This window comes from Benincasa hispida, chromosome 5 (assembly GCF_027475165.1).
Source record: "Benincasa hispida cultivar pf3 chromosome 5, pf3_genome.v1.1, whole genome shotgun sequence".
Classification (NCBI taxonomy): Eukaryota; Viridiplantae; Streptophyta; class Magnoliopsida; order Cucurbitales; family Cucurbitaceae; genus Benincasa; species Benincasa hispida.
This window is the reverse complement of record NC_143482.1, coordinates 42,259,574-42,274,129: the sequence shown is the minus strand read 5'-3', so window position 1 is coordinate 42,274,129 and position 14,556 is coordinate 42,259,574. Positions and strand designations below refer to the sequence as shown.

Here is a 14,556-nt window from a genome sequence, read left to right as displayed (position 1 = left end):
TACCGATGCGTAGGTCATGCCAACGCTTAGTATTTTCCTTGTATATCTTCACATTTTTTACATGTTTAGTCGCCATTTGTCCAACTCATTTAGTTGTAGCTTTCGATGTTCTCCAATGACTTCTTCAGCTTCTTAACTGCCCAGTACACTTTGTGTTCCAATTCTAACGACAAGTGGCATGCTTTCTCAAACACTAAGGCATATGAAGACATTTCTATTAGTGTTTTGAATGCGGTGCGATACGCCCAAAGTGCTTCGTCAAGTTTCTGCGCCCAGTCCCTTCTTGACGCATTGACTGTTTTTTCCAGGATTGTCTTGATTTCTCTTTTTGAAATTTTAGCTTGCCCGTTTGTTTGTGGGTGGGAGGCAGTGGCCACCTTGTACTTAACATTGTATTTAGCAAGTAACTTAGAAATAATACGATTAATAAAATGCGTACTTTCATCATTGATTAACAACCTGGGTGTTCCAAAGTACATGAAGATGTACTTTGTCAGGAATTTTGAAATAGTCACCGCATCATTCTTTGCACAAGCTACTGCCTCAACCCACTTTGACACATAGTCTACTGCTTCCAAAATATATTGCTGATATAAGAGGGAATAAATTGCCCCATGAAATCAATACCCTAAACATCGAATAGTTCCATTTCATGTATGTTGTTAAGGGGCATTACATTTCTTGTTGATATATTACTCGTGCATTGGCACGGATCACATTTGAGTACATAGTCTCATGCATTTTTTAACAGAGTTGGCCAAAAGTACCCATTTTTAAGGACCTTTGTAGCGGTTCTTTGTCCTCCAAAATGGCCTCTATAGGGGGAGTCATGACATTCAGATAGTATGCCTTGTACCTCCACTTCGCGAACACATCGACACATGATCAGATCAGGACCTTGCTTGTAAAGGAACGACTCATCCTAAAAGTAAAACTTGCTATCGTGCATAAATCATTTTCTCTGTTGGGTGTTGAACTCTTTGAAAAACTACTTGGCTAAGTAATTAACAATATTAGCATACCAAGGTTCTCGATCTTCAACTTTAAGTATGCATTCGTCAGGAAATGTTTCTTCAATTTTAGCTAGCCCCGACTATATTTCCGTATTCTCTAGGCATGATAGGTGGTCAGCCACCCGAATCTCTATTCCTTCTATCCTTAATTTCTAGGTCGAATTCTTGTAGCAGTAATACTTAGCGAATGAGTCTAGGTTTTGTGTCCTTCTTATCCATAAAAAACTTGATGGCAGGGTGGTCTGTATAGATGGTTGCTGACGCACCAACCAGATATGCTCGAAAATTTTCAATTGCAAGCACCACCTCTAACATTTCCTTCTCTGTAGTTGTATTGTGTTCGTGAGACTTGTTGTGCGTTCTGGATGCATAGGAAATAAGATGTATAAGATTTCCTCTCTTCTGACCCAACATTGCTCTAACTGCCACATTGTTGGCATCACACATTAAGATGAAAGGTTGGATCCAATCAAAGGCCAGTATAGATGTTGTTAACACGTACCTTAGAGTTTCAAATGCATGTTGGCAGTTTTCATTGAATACATAGGATCTGTTCAATTCTAATAATGCGTTTAGTGGTCGCGCAATTTGGAAAAAATGTTTAACAAACCTTCGGTAAAAATCTGCATGGCTTAAAATTTTTTTCAGGGCTTTGACATTTGCAGGTGCGGGCAACCTTGAGATCACATCTATCTTTGCTTCGTCAATTTCCAACCCTGCCTTAGAAACCTTATGTCTAAGCACAATACTTTTTGTTAGCATAAAGTAACATTTTTCCCAATTAAGTACAAAATTAATCTCTTCGCGTCTAGCAAGGACCACTTCAAGGTTGTTGAGGCAAGTCAGATAAGAATCTCCAAAGACTAAAAAATTATTCATGAATACTTCAACAGACTGTTACAGAAAGTTGGAAAAGATAGCCATCATACAGCTTTGAAATTTCCTTGGTGCGTTACACAACCCAAAGTGCATGCTTTGAAACACGAACATTTCAAAGGGACAAATGAATGTTGTTTTCTCTTAGTTTTATTGGGTGATTAGGATTTGATTATAGCCAGAATATCCATCCAAAAAGCAGTAGAACTCTTTTAAGGCTAATTGGTCAAGCATTTGATCAATAAAAGGGAGTGGAAAATGGTCTTTCTTAGTCGACGCATTCAATTTTCTATAGTTCATGCAAATGAGCCATTTAGTAGCAATTCTGGATGGAATTAACTTGAATTCCTATTGATCACATAGTTGTGTCGCCTTTCTTTGGCACACATTGCACTGGACTCACTCAGTTGCTATCAAAAATTAGGTAGATAACCCTTACATTGAGCCATTTGATAATTTCTTTATTTACTACCTTCTTCATAATGGGATCAAGCCTGCGTTGGGGCTCAATTGATCCCATTTTCCCTTCTTCCAATCTGCTTTTGTGCATACAGTAAGATGTGCTGATCCTTCTGATACCAACCAACGTCCACCCTATCGTGCGCGTATCTTCTTGAGTATCTGCAATAAAAGTTGTTCGTTAGTAGAAAAAAATTAGCTGAAATTATCACTAGTAAAGTGTGGTTGTCGTTAAGGAAAACATATTTAAGATGCTCCAGAAGAGGTTTAAGCTTAAACATTGGTGGCTTCTCTAGAGATGGGAGCATTGGTTTTGACTGCCACTCATCCAGACATAGTGACTCAAATTTCTTCGTGCTTTTGCTCAACGCATGGACCTCATAATCTTGGCCCACTTCTTGGTTCTCTTCCTCAAGTAGTTGGGTTGATTCAATGAGTTGACAAGATTTTGCGTCATCTAGGAACTTTAATTTGTTTAGCACATTAAATTTTACTTTTTGATCATCCACACATATAGTCCGTTTCCCTTTATTTAAATTAATCAAGACTTTGTCGGTAGCTAAAAATAGGCATCCAAGAATGATTGGAATGTCTCTATCAGCTTCATAGTCTAAAATAATAAAGTCTACCAGAAAGATGAACTTGTCAACTTTTACTAGTTTATCTTCAATCGTTCCTTCAGGGTATGGATGGATCTGTTAGCAAGTTGGAGTGTTATTGTGGTAGGCGTGGCTTTACCAATCCTAAGCTTCTTGAAAATTGGGAGGGGCATCAGATTGATACTAGCTCCCAAATCACATAACACATGACCCACATCTATTCCTCCGATTGAACCTGGGATAATAAAGCTGCCTGGGTCTTTTTGCTTTTCAGGAATTTTTCTGTTGATCAATATGTTACCCTACTGAGTTAATGCCACAGACTCAAACTCTTTGATCTTCCTTTTCTTTGATAAGATATCCTTCAAAAACTTCAGGTAACTCGACATTTGTTCTAATGCTTCAATGAGAGAAATATTGATGTGTAATTGCTTCAGGATCTTGAGGAAGCTTTTAAACTAGTTTTCATCATTTTTTTTGTAGGTGTTAGGGGAAAGGTGCATTTAGACACACATCAGGTACCCCTGCGTTATATGTACTTAGTTGAGAATGACTATTAGAGCCAAATGCTCTTTCTGGTTGAACTCTTTCAGATGTCGTAGTTGCTTGAGTTGTGTCTGTAGGCATTGAAGGATGATTCTCTTTTCTTGGGTCTTTTATTTTCTCTTCCACTAGTGGTCTACCATTGCGCAATGTCATTGCTTAATCTTGCTCATTTCCATTACTTTGTATGTGTGCTTCAGTGTTGCTGGGCAATGATCTATGTGACCGCTCTTCAGCTCACTAGCAATTTGTCCAACTTGCATCTCCAGATTTTTGATCGATGATGCTTGACTTTTTAACAACGCCATTTGGGCTATGCATTCTTTCAACAGGTTTCAAGCAGAGAAGATGAACTCGGCACATTGCCTCCTTTGTTGAAAGATTGATGCTTTGTTGTTGTTGCATGGGCTGAAATTCAGGCGGCGATCCTTGCCTTTGTTGTTGATGCATTCCAGACTGGTTTTGATCCTATTGGTGACCACTCCAAGAAAAGTTCGGATGGTTTCTCCATCCGATGTTGTATGTATTAAAGAATGGGTTGTTTTTCACGAAACAGACTGATTGCAGATTTTGGGGACAATCACTATAGGTATGCGGCTCTTTGCAACCCATACAACTTAACAGGGGTTGCCCGAATGTGTCGATTTGTTGATGCTCTGCGTTTGGGTTGCATTATTCATAGTTAAGTTTTTCAATAAGTTTGTCATTGCACCCATTTGTGCTGAAAGATTAGCTACTGCATTAGGATTAATCACACTCTATTGTCGCCTCTTACTATCTATTATGGAATCATAAGTATCGTCAACCACTCCATATTATGTTTGGCAATCCTGTCCAAAATCTCTTTAGCTTCATTGTAAGATTTGTCCATAAGGTCGCCTGCAGCGGTTGCGTCTGTTACCATTTGGGATCGTTTATTCCATCCTTTATAGAAGGTCTCCATTTGGACAGTTAGAGGCAATCCCTGGTTAGGACAGTTTTTTACCAACCTTTTGAATCTCTCCCATGCGTCACTGAGTGTCTCAGATTCTTCTTGCTCAAAATTCATAATCTTCCGAAACTTCATTGTATTGACTGTGGGAGGGAAGTATTTTTGCACGAACGTTTCTATTAGCTTGTCCCACGTCGTTATCTCACCAGACTCCAAAGATCTTGTCCATTACTTGGCGTTGTCTCGGAGTGAATATGGAAACAAGGCCAATCTGATTGCTTCTGGTGTGATTCCAGGAATCATGAATGAATTACAAGTCTTCAGGAAGCGTTTAATGTGAACATGAGGCTTTTCGTCGTGGGCATCGCAAAACTGTCCTGTGGTTTGTAACATTTGTAGCATGACAAATTTTTTTCAAACCTGGTCCCGTCAAGTGTTGGATAAATGATCCTAGACGAGAAACCATACAACACTGGTGATGCATATTCACACATCGGACACGTACTATTATTAGCCATGATGATTGATTTTACTGTAGCATTAGATAGTTGTTGTGCCAAATTTTGGTTATTTTGGTTGTTTGCCATTTGTTATTGCCTTAACATTCGACGTCAATTTGATATATTTCTTTGTTTGAAAGTCCTTTCAATCTCGGGGTCATATATGAGTTCAGAAGTGCTCTTTCGCTCATAAAACGTTTACAAGTCCAGGCTTAACTTGTAATACACCATCGTTTGAAAGTTTCTGCAAAAAGATACAATATCCAAATTCTGGTTAGCTTACGAGAATCTCCAGCAACGACGTCAAAAACTTATTGCATGTTTCAATCGTGTTTATGTTGATGATGATGAATGATGATGGAAAAGATGTTTAATCTATCTTTTAGTATGAAGATGATGCTATGTGTTGGATTGGTGATAGATTTTGTGCGTACACACCTTGCTAGTGCATACAAGTTCTCTTAAGTTAGACCTAAGTATAAATCTGTCTTAGTAAGTCCAGGGTCGAACGTAGGGACTCTAGAGTATACTAATGCAAGTTTGGTCTTTAGATTTATTGCAGAGGTTTCCTAATTGTTTGATATGCATTGGTTATGTACACCAAACTACTAATACACATGCAAGAGGAAAATGGGAGTTTACAAAAATGGGAAAGAGTTCATGGATGGTGGACTTAAGCGTAGATGGTATGCGTTGATTTCCTAGTAGGAACAAAAAATCTATGCAAATGCATTGATAATGAAATGGAAATGATACAGATGTCTGCTAAAGTCTAAGTGTATGCGTGATGTAATGAGGATCTATTCTTTAATTTATGCTCAACATTTCTCGATGTGGATGCCATATTTGTCCTATCTCTAGGGTGCATGCATCAGTTAAAATGAACAGACAAGTGACATGAATGATTTTATCTCTAGAATTACTTCACGCCCTAGCTTGATGCGTTTAACAATTAACTACTCTCTCGAGTGACTAATTACTTTTCCACTTCAATCAACTGATCAGGTGGATTCAAGCAACAATTTTTATGTATTTATCAAGCCAAAAAATTCACATACACAAACAACTTAGAAAATTAACATATGGAAATGTGAAGAATGGTAAAAAATGAAATTAGATTAAAGATATAAGTTTTGATACAAATAATCTAAGTTTAATCAAGTGAAATGGTGAATGAGAATGCAAGGTAAAAAAAAGAAGTCAAGTAGCATGGTTCAATCTCTTGTCTGCTTTGGCTTGTTTTTATGCTTGCTGTTGCCACTGGTTGAGGGGTTGAATGAGACGTCTCTCTTGAACTTCTCTTTGATAGCACATCGTTACCAACAGTGGAGAATGGTTGTCGTCCCTTCTACTTCTTGCTTGCCAACGGCAGAGGTGAAAAATGACTAACTCTCTAACTAACTAACTGGCTAACTGGCTAACTTTTTCATTTGCAGGAAGTTTCTTCTTATATAGGCAACTTGCTCAGTCACTTGGTGATGTAATTGCATTAAATTTCACACCTTAAGACAGCCGCCTGCCATTCTGCTTCGACTAGACGCCGCCAGTCAGATGCCCATGCCTGCAAGTTGTGATTTGACGTGGATTACACGAGTCAAATGTATCTTTCATGTGTTGGGTAAGCTGGACGCATGCCCCTTGTATTGGCCTTGTCTACAACACTTAGTGAATTTTCTGACTCCTGCATTAAAGTGCGTTAGTGATGCAGTTTTTCACTTAAGAAGATACTTTTGCATTAGTTTATCACATATATACAATTTCATGTGTTTCCTTTATCATGAGTTCATTTACATCACTTATAATCTTAATGATTCCAACTTTGAGAGAACAATAACTTGTATTTCTACAAGTTATCAATTACTAAATAAATTTAAAATATGAATACGTATAAAAAAATAAAAGGACATCATAAAATTAAGGGATGTTTTTAAATCAAGGAAAATGAGCCAACTTATTTATAAATATATCAAAATATTACTGTCTATCAGTTCTAAATTGCAATAGACTGCGATAGACTTCTATCAGCGACTTTTATCAGCTCAGTGATAGAAGTCTGTAGCTGTCTATCACAGATAGACTGACATTTTGCTATACTTAAAAATATTTTCAGCAGTTCAACTATTTAAAATAATTGTCCTAAAATTAATTAAAAATACAAAAGTTATTTTAGTAATCATTCAAATTTCATCCCCATTACAAAGAAAAGTAAACACTAATGATGAATTTTTTATTACGATTGAATTCATTATGATTATACGTTAGTAAACACTGTAGAATATTATCTGGTTATCATTACAATCTAAGAAGTACAGATACAGATACGGATACGATATGATACAATAATGCGCCAGTTTCTAAAAAACTAAGATACGGATATATATACATACACACATACTACACACATATATAATAATGCCCAATTAATTGTTATAATACTTATTTTACGTTAGATTAAAGTAGATTCAAGAAGAGAGTGAAGCCTTGAAACAAAAATTCAGCAACATCGAGTGGTGATTGAGCGACTAGAGTAGACGATAGGAAAGAAGTAGAAGATAAAGATTGTAGAATGAAGTTGAGGATGAAGAGGGTGCGGATCATGATTTAGATTGTGGGAGAAGAGGATAATGAAGATTTAATTATATTTCGAGTTTTTTAAACTTTTTTTTTATTCTTTATTTTTTTTGTCACTTTTAATCTGTTTTGTTTTGGATTGCTAAATTTAAGTGGACTTTTAAATAAATTAGGTTGTAGGTTGAACTTTTTAAATGGTTGGGCTTAAATTTAGAAAAAAAGACCGAACGTATCTCTTTCACCTATCTAGCAGTAGATACACGTATCTGAAAATTATTTTTTTTTTATAAAAAATATCAGATACTTCAAATCACGTATCAGACATGTCTCTGCCACATATCTGTATCTGATATCAATTTTCTGCATAATTAAAAGTATTTGTGCTTCCTAGATTACAATTCATTTCCTTAAAATGTAGGAGCATAACCTTTTGATGATGTCACAAACACTATGCTAATGCTCTTTCTAGAGTTGCATGCTTGAGCATAGAAGAGTAATAGAGAAAGAGCCCTAGTGTGTGACAATACTATTATAATAGATAGATATTTTGAATGAGAGAAGAGAGGAACACAAGTAAAGTGTGACGACATTTCAGACGTGAAATTTGGATCACTAGTACAAAAATATAAAGTAACAAAAGACAAGTTTGTAATCTAACATTTTAAAATTTAGCATAAAAATTCAAATTTACTGCAATAGCCTTCAAAAGGTTAATTGTTTCATGGGTTTTTTTGTATGGATGACCTCATTTGGAAGGCCCAAATAAAAAATGGTCACCAGTAGAAAAATAATGAAAAGTGGTCTTCTGCTGACATTATCCACTTGTGATTTTACCGTCTCGTTCTTGAGATGCACTCCCGCGCGCCTGCCACTACCAAGGAACGTGATCCTCAATTACTCGTCACTCGATCCTCGTTGGCTCGTCATAGTAATCAAGGATCGTGTGATGAGCCAACGAGGATTGAGTGATAAGTAATTGAGGATCGAGTTTCTTGATAGTGACAGATGTATAGAATGCATCTCGAAATAAAACGATAAAATCATACGTGAATGATGTTAGCGGAAGGTCACTCTCAATTAGTTTGTGGCATTCTCAATGTGGCCATCGGTCAGAAAAAGGGAGAAAAAAAACCCATAGTCTCTTTTCGGTTGTTCATTTCTTCCGTCTCTCTCGCATCTGCAATTCTCACTCGTCGGGGAGAAGTGGATTACAGAATGTGATCATCTCAGTCAAATTCGATCCATCTTCAATTCTCAATCTATGGAAGAAAATTGATTTGGGATTCTTGAATCCACATTTACTCGTACAGATTTGGCTCTCACAATTCTCACTCCATTGCCCTCAATCATGAGCGAGCTCAAAGCTCTTCCTCCTCCTTCAAATCTTTCGCCTTCAGCCCTTTCATTCCTTGATCATCAGCTATATAACAAAGAAACCCTAGCGCAAGCCCCGACCCTCGTCAATGACCTTCAAAGTCAGTGCCACGAATTGAATCAGACTCTAATCGAGCTCAATCGGAGCCTCAAACATACTCTTCTTTCCCAGTCTTCGTTTTCGGATCGTTTTCATGGCCTCCTTGGAGATGTCAATGGAAAACTGGTGGGTCTTGAATCGCTTACTCGCTCTCGGAGTTCCACGCAAGGTTTGTGCAGCTTGCTTGCTCGTCGACTTATACACGTTATTGTAGTTGGCTGTATGGTGTTTATGAAATGGGAATTCTTGTGTATACTCATGCCCTGTTCCGTAACTTCTTGATAATTGAGTATGAGATTTCTGCTTGTTGATCTGTTACAGGAGTGGGGATAGCTGATGGGGTGCTAGGGAAGGAGCTATCGTCACTGGCAAAAGAAGTGGCCAGAATGGAGACAGTGCGAATGTATGCCGGTGAGTTACTGTTGCCATTCTCCATTGTTTTCTTCTCAGAATGACCCTATTTGTATATTAGATCGAGAAAGTTGTACTTCGAAAATATTTTTGGGGGTTACTTGAAACTGTGTGTACTTTGTTATGTTAACATTATCTTTCAATTCTTGGTCCTTTCTAAACATATCAATGAAAAATAAATTCTAGAACAGAAACTCATTCTTAGTGCTTCCTTGGTGCATCCTCGCTCAAAGTTGATGACCTTTGAAATCCTTTTGGACCTGCATTTTAATCTTCAGTAGAAAATCCTTGTCGATCAATGTTGGAAGATGCTATTAGGGGCCATTTGGTTGGAGTGAAGTAGAAAGATTTTTAGTGAAGAGAGGTCTTTCTCTTGCAATTAGCTTTGGAAGGATGCTATTTTTGTTATGACTCTTTGAGCTCTGAAATCAAGTTTTGTCTTTTGTTGTTATTTCTTTTCTGTTCTGTTGGCCAATTGGAGAGCCCTTTTTAAACTCCTTTGTTGGTGTATATTCTTTTGAAGTCTTTTTCTTCAAAAATATAAGGAGGAACTAAAATTATAGTTGTAGCTTGTACCTTGTTTCTAGCTACATCCTTTATTGGTACAATTTGGTGTACCGACTAAATTAACTATAATATAAGTGTACTGACTGAAAACAGTTTCAAAGACAACAAGAAACAAGATAATAGAGATTTGTTTTTTAGCTTATTGTGCAACTGGACAGCACACCTGTCACCTTATATATATTTTTGGATAGGAAATAATTTCATTGATTAAATGGAACAATACAAAAGAGATACTATCCCAAGTGATTGAAAAAAGCTTCTCCAATTTGATAGGGGAATAGCTGTAATTGTTGAAAGGGAATAAAATTTTACACCAGAAAAGAGCCATAAATAGACCTGCATCAAGGGTTTCTTGTGGAGAGCTTTCCTTGTCTTGAAAATTTGGGAGGCTCCCTTCGTTTCATATTTTCCATAAAACAACCGCCCTGATGATATGACACCAAAGAGTACACTTTATTGATTTGAATGAATGATTTGTTAAAAGAAAATTAAGCCAATACATATAATCTCCAAAGGGGAGACAATGCTCCATTCAAAAGTGCTAAAGACTTCAGCCCAGAATTTTTTGTGTAGGGGCAATGAATGAAGATGTGCCTTTGAGATTCACCAGGTTCCTTACAAAGCACCAATTTGGGGAGATGACAGCCCAAGGGCATCTTCTTTGCAACCGATTGTAACTTGTAAGTTTTGAGGCAAGAATGGTTGAGTTTGCATTCCCACAAAAAGAATTTGATCTTCTTAGTATGATGCTCCTTTCAAATGTTCTTGTATTGCTCCAAGGAGAGAGCCTGAATTCCCATCATTAAGGTTGGAGACTAATGATTTTATAGAAAAAGTGCCCAGTTGCCTCCAAACCCGTTGATCTTTCCTATTCAAAAGATGGAATGAAGGAATAAGCTGAGTAAGGGATGCCCATTCTGAAATTTCATTTTGTTTGAGGTTTCTCCATAAATTTTGAACCCAAAAACTGTTCTCCTTGTTTCAAACTTCATCAATGGTAGACTTCTGTTAGTAACAGATTTATTTGTATATTCCTAAATCATCAAAGTATGTCTCTAATTTTTTGTGTTGATTTTCTTTTACATATTCCAAAATTTGTTTACCTTTCAAATCTTTCAGAAACAACAATGAAGCTTGATAGCATGGTAGGAGATATCGAAGATGCTGTATCATCTGCAATAAACAAAAACTTGAGGAAGTATTCTCCTGCACAGAGTTCAGAGGTGAGGATTTTCTCAACTCTTTGTGTTAAAGAGGTTCCTTTATAATGTGAGGGTAAAATACAATACAGAAGGGGAAGGAAACCCCACTGTTGGCTGCTTTGCACAACCCCTTGCACCATATTAATTTTCTTCTTTCACGATTTTTTTTTTTTTCTAATGTGCAAATTATAATTTGATCTTAAACTCCTATTATCAACTATATAACCAAAGAATCATTCCTTGATTGGGAAGAGAAGATTGTTTAAACTCATCAAGGTTAAAGTGTCTTGTTGGTGTTCTTTTATCTCAAGTTCTTGAAGGCTATTCTTTATCTGATATTTGTTCAAACTGGATGGCTTTTTGTAGGATTTTTCAACTGTTCTCTTTTTCTTCGCATTTTCCCTTTTACTTTGCTGTCTTTGTCTACAAATTGTAGGCTGGGCACTTTTGTACTCTTTCTAACTTTGCAATCAAGTTTTGTTTCTTGTTTAGAAACATATTTGTTATTTACTTTGATGAGCTGGTTTTTCTGCCTTATTATGTAATACGATTGAATGACAATTTTTTTGGGTGTGGATAGATCGGAGGAGGTTTAGGGGGCTTAGGTTCTCTCTTCAGAACTATTGTTTTTAGTGTGCTGATTTTACCTGTAGCTTGGGTCCTAATTTTATATTCTGTTGTCCCCATGTTGGTTGTGCTTGTTTTTCTTGTGGCCTTCTCTGCACTTCCATTCATCCTAACAGAAGCAGATTTTTTTGGTCAAAATAAATAAAAAGAAATTTTGGAGTACCAAATTATTGAATCTAATACCTGATTATTGCTCAACTGGTTTAGGTGTATACTCTCAACCCACAAGGTAAAAATTTTGAACCCTCAACCCCACATGTTGTTGAACTGAAAAATTATTGAATATAGTAATAAAAAGCATCCGTATCAAAGTCATAAAACATAGATTTCCCGTTTACCTCTTATATTTATGTTCTTCAAACATCGTTATAGCTGACCTTTTGATGACATTCTTGTTTATTACAGGATGCTAGGCTGGTCGCTATAAAAACACTTAAACTTACTGAAGATATCTTAGTATCAGTTTCAAAAACACGGCCTCAGTGGACACATCTTGTGTCAGCAGTTGACCATAGAGTTGATCGGGCTTTAGCTATTTTAAGACCTCAGGCAATTGCAGATCATCGCTCCCTTCTTTCTTCCCTTGGATGGCCCCCACCTCTCTCCACTGTAACTGTTACAGGTGATGCAACAAAATCGACTGAATCCCAAAATCCTCTTTTTACAATGCAAGGAAAGCTCAAACAGCAATACTGTGAAAATTTTCTTGCCCTATGCAGCCTACAAGAGCTTCAACGACGAAGGAAATCTCGACAACTTGAAGGTTACAGTAAAGAGCTTTCTTTGCAACAACCCCTTTGGGCAATTGAAGAGCTTGTAAATCCTATATCATTAGCAGCTCAAGATCATTTTTCGAAGTGGATTGATAAGCCAGAATTTATTTTTATTCTCACTTATAAGATTACTAGGGATTATGTTGACTCAATAGACGAAGTTTTGCAACCTCTTGCTGATGAAGCGAGGTTGGTGGGGTATAGTTGCAGAGAAGAATGGATATCATCAATGGTATCCTCCTTGTCAACTTACTTGGCAAAGGAGATATTCCCGAATTACATTAGTCGACTCGATGAAGATTCCGACACTGGTATTCAATCACAAGCTAGAATATCATTGCTTCATTTAGTCGACCTGATGATATCTTTTGATAAAAGAATTAAATCACTTGTTGAGCAGTCTGGACTTTTGCTTTCTTTTGATGGAAGTGAGAACTTGCAAAGAATTTCTTCATTAGCTGTGTTCTGTGATAGACCTGATTGGCTTGATTTATGGGCAGAAATGGAGCTTAGTGATGCATTGGCTAAGTTACAAACTGAGGTAGATAATGAAGGGAACTGGTCTGATAAGATTCCAGCTGCAGCTCTTCCTTCTTCCTCCGAGCATTCTAAATCTCCTGCAATTTCTGCTGTCTTTATTAAGCAGCTCTCGTCTTTGGTTTATCGCTGTCGATCTCTGCCTAGTATCTCATTGAGGTCAAGATTTTTCAAGCTAGCTGGTTCACCTATCATAGCTAAATTTTTGAGTTGTGTACTAATCAGGTGCCAGGAAGCTGAAGGTTTAACTGCCTTGACAGACGATGATGCATTGGTTAAAGTTTCGAACTCGATTAATGCTGCACGATATTTTGAATCTATTCTAAAAGAATGGTGTGAAGACATGTTTTTCCTCGAGATGGGATCGGCTTCCGACGAGCTGTTAGAGAGTCAATCAACTGGTATTATCGACCTGGAGATTAGGAAGTTTGAGGAGTTTAGACGAGAATGGGTTGAGAAAATATCCACGGTTATTTTGAGGGGATTTGACGCTGAAAGTAGAGATTACATAAAAAACAAAAAACAATGGAAGGAAAAATGTGAAGATGGTTGGTCAGTGTCCAGGCATTTAATTGGGGCTTTGGATTATTTGCAAGGGAAAATGCTAACTTTAGAAAAGAATTTGAATGAGATCGACTTCGTTTCGCTCTGGAGAACTTTGGCTGCTGGCACCGATCGATTTCTTTTCAATGGTGTACTGATGAGTAATGTGCAGTTTAATGATGTTGGAGTAAAGAGATTTGGTGGTGATATGGAAGTTTTGTTTGGGATCTTTAGGTCTTGGTGTTTGAGGCCTGAAGGTTTTTTCCCAAAAATAAGTGAAAGCATGAGATTGCTGAAGATGAAGGAAGAGCAACTTAAAAGTAGTTTGGTTGGAGGACAGACTTGGATGAAGGAAAATAGGTTAAAACATTTGAGTACTACTGAAGTAGACAGAATTGTGAAGAGTAGGATGTTATAGAATTTGAAAGTTCCACAGAATGATTTTAAAATTATTCAAATCATAGTCTGATGGATAGTTTTAGATCAAATTTGATGGAATGAAAATAGTGTTTTGAAATGTATAATTAAACATTAAATTGATTTTGAATTATTAAAGACTAAATTGATTTTGAATTATTAAAGACATTCTAGAGTGAATTTGAATATGATGAAAGTGATTTTAACTATTTCAAAAGTAATTTTGATTATGTTTGGACTTTGTAGCTGTACATTTTAAATGAGGTTTATTGAGCTAGTTAGATCAATTTAACTTTCTTGTACATTGGATGTTTAAGAGAAATAACACATGAATCATTATAATGAGGGTTTTTTTTTTTTTGGGAGAAATTATCAAATAAAGATATGATATGATCCAAATTTACACTTTATATGCATTTCAATTAGTTTTACGAGATGACGACTTAGTTCTACTATCATACATTTTGATCTATATAGTTTGAGTTTTATTTCATTTTGGTCTTCTACTTTCAA

The 14,556-nt window shown here is 36.6% G+C and overlaps 1 protein-coding gene and 1 non-coding gene across 3 annotated transcripts; both read left to right on the top strand.

Moving 5' to 3' along the window:
- Positions 1-4,449: 4,449 nt before the first annotated feature.
- Positions 4,450-4,552, top strand: LOC120078825 (small nucleolar RNA R71). Its single transcript, XR_005482107.1, has one exon. It is a non-coding gene; the product is annotated as a small nucleolar RNA R71 (small nucleolar RNA).
- A 3,982-nt stretch (positions 4,553-8,534) lies between these two features.
- MAG2 (RINT-1 / TIP-1 family) lies at positions 8,535-14,209 on the top strand. Of its 2 annotated transcripts, XM_039032402.2 has the most exons (4): positions 8,535-9,135; positions 9,288-9,377; positions 11,064-11,167; positions 12,179-14,209. In XM_039032402.2, the coding sequence occupies exons 1-4, from the start codon at positions 8,841-8,843 to the stop codon at positions 14,042-14,044; spliced, it is 2,355 nt and encodes a 784-aa protein (XP_038888330.1). In that variant the 5' UTR covers positions 8,535-8,840; the 3' UTR covers positions 14,045-14,209. The 2 variants fall into 2 exon arrangements, with proteins under 2 accessions (XP_038888330.1, XP_090169564.1); XM_090313438.1 differs by lacking the exons at positions 8,535-9,135; positions 9,288-9,377 and adding an exon at positions 10,517-10,624.
- The last annotated feature ends 347 nt before the right edge of the window (positions 14,210-14,556 follow it).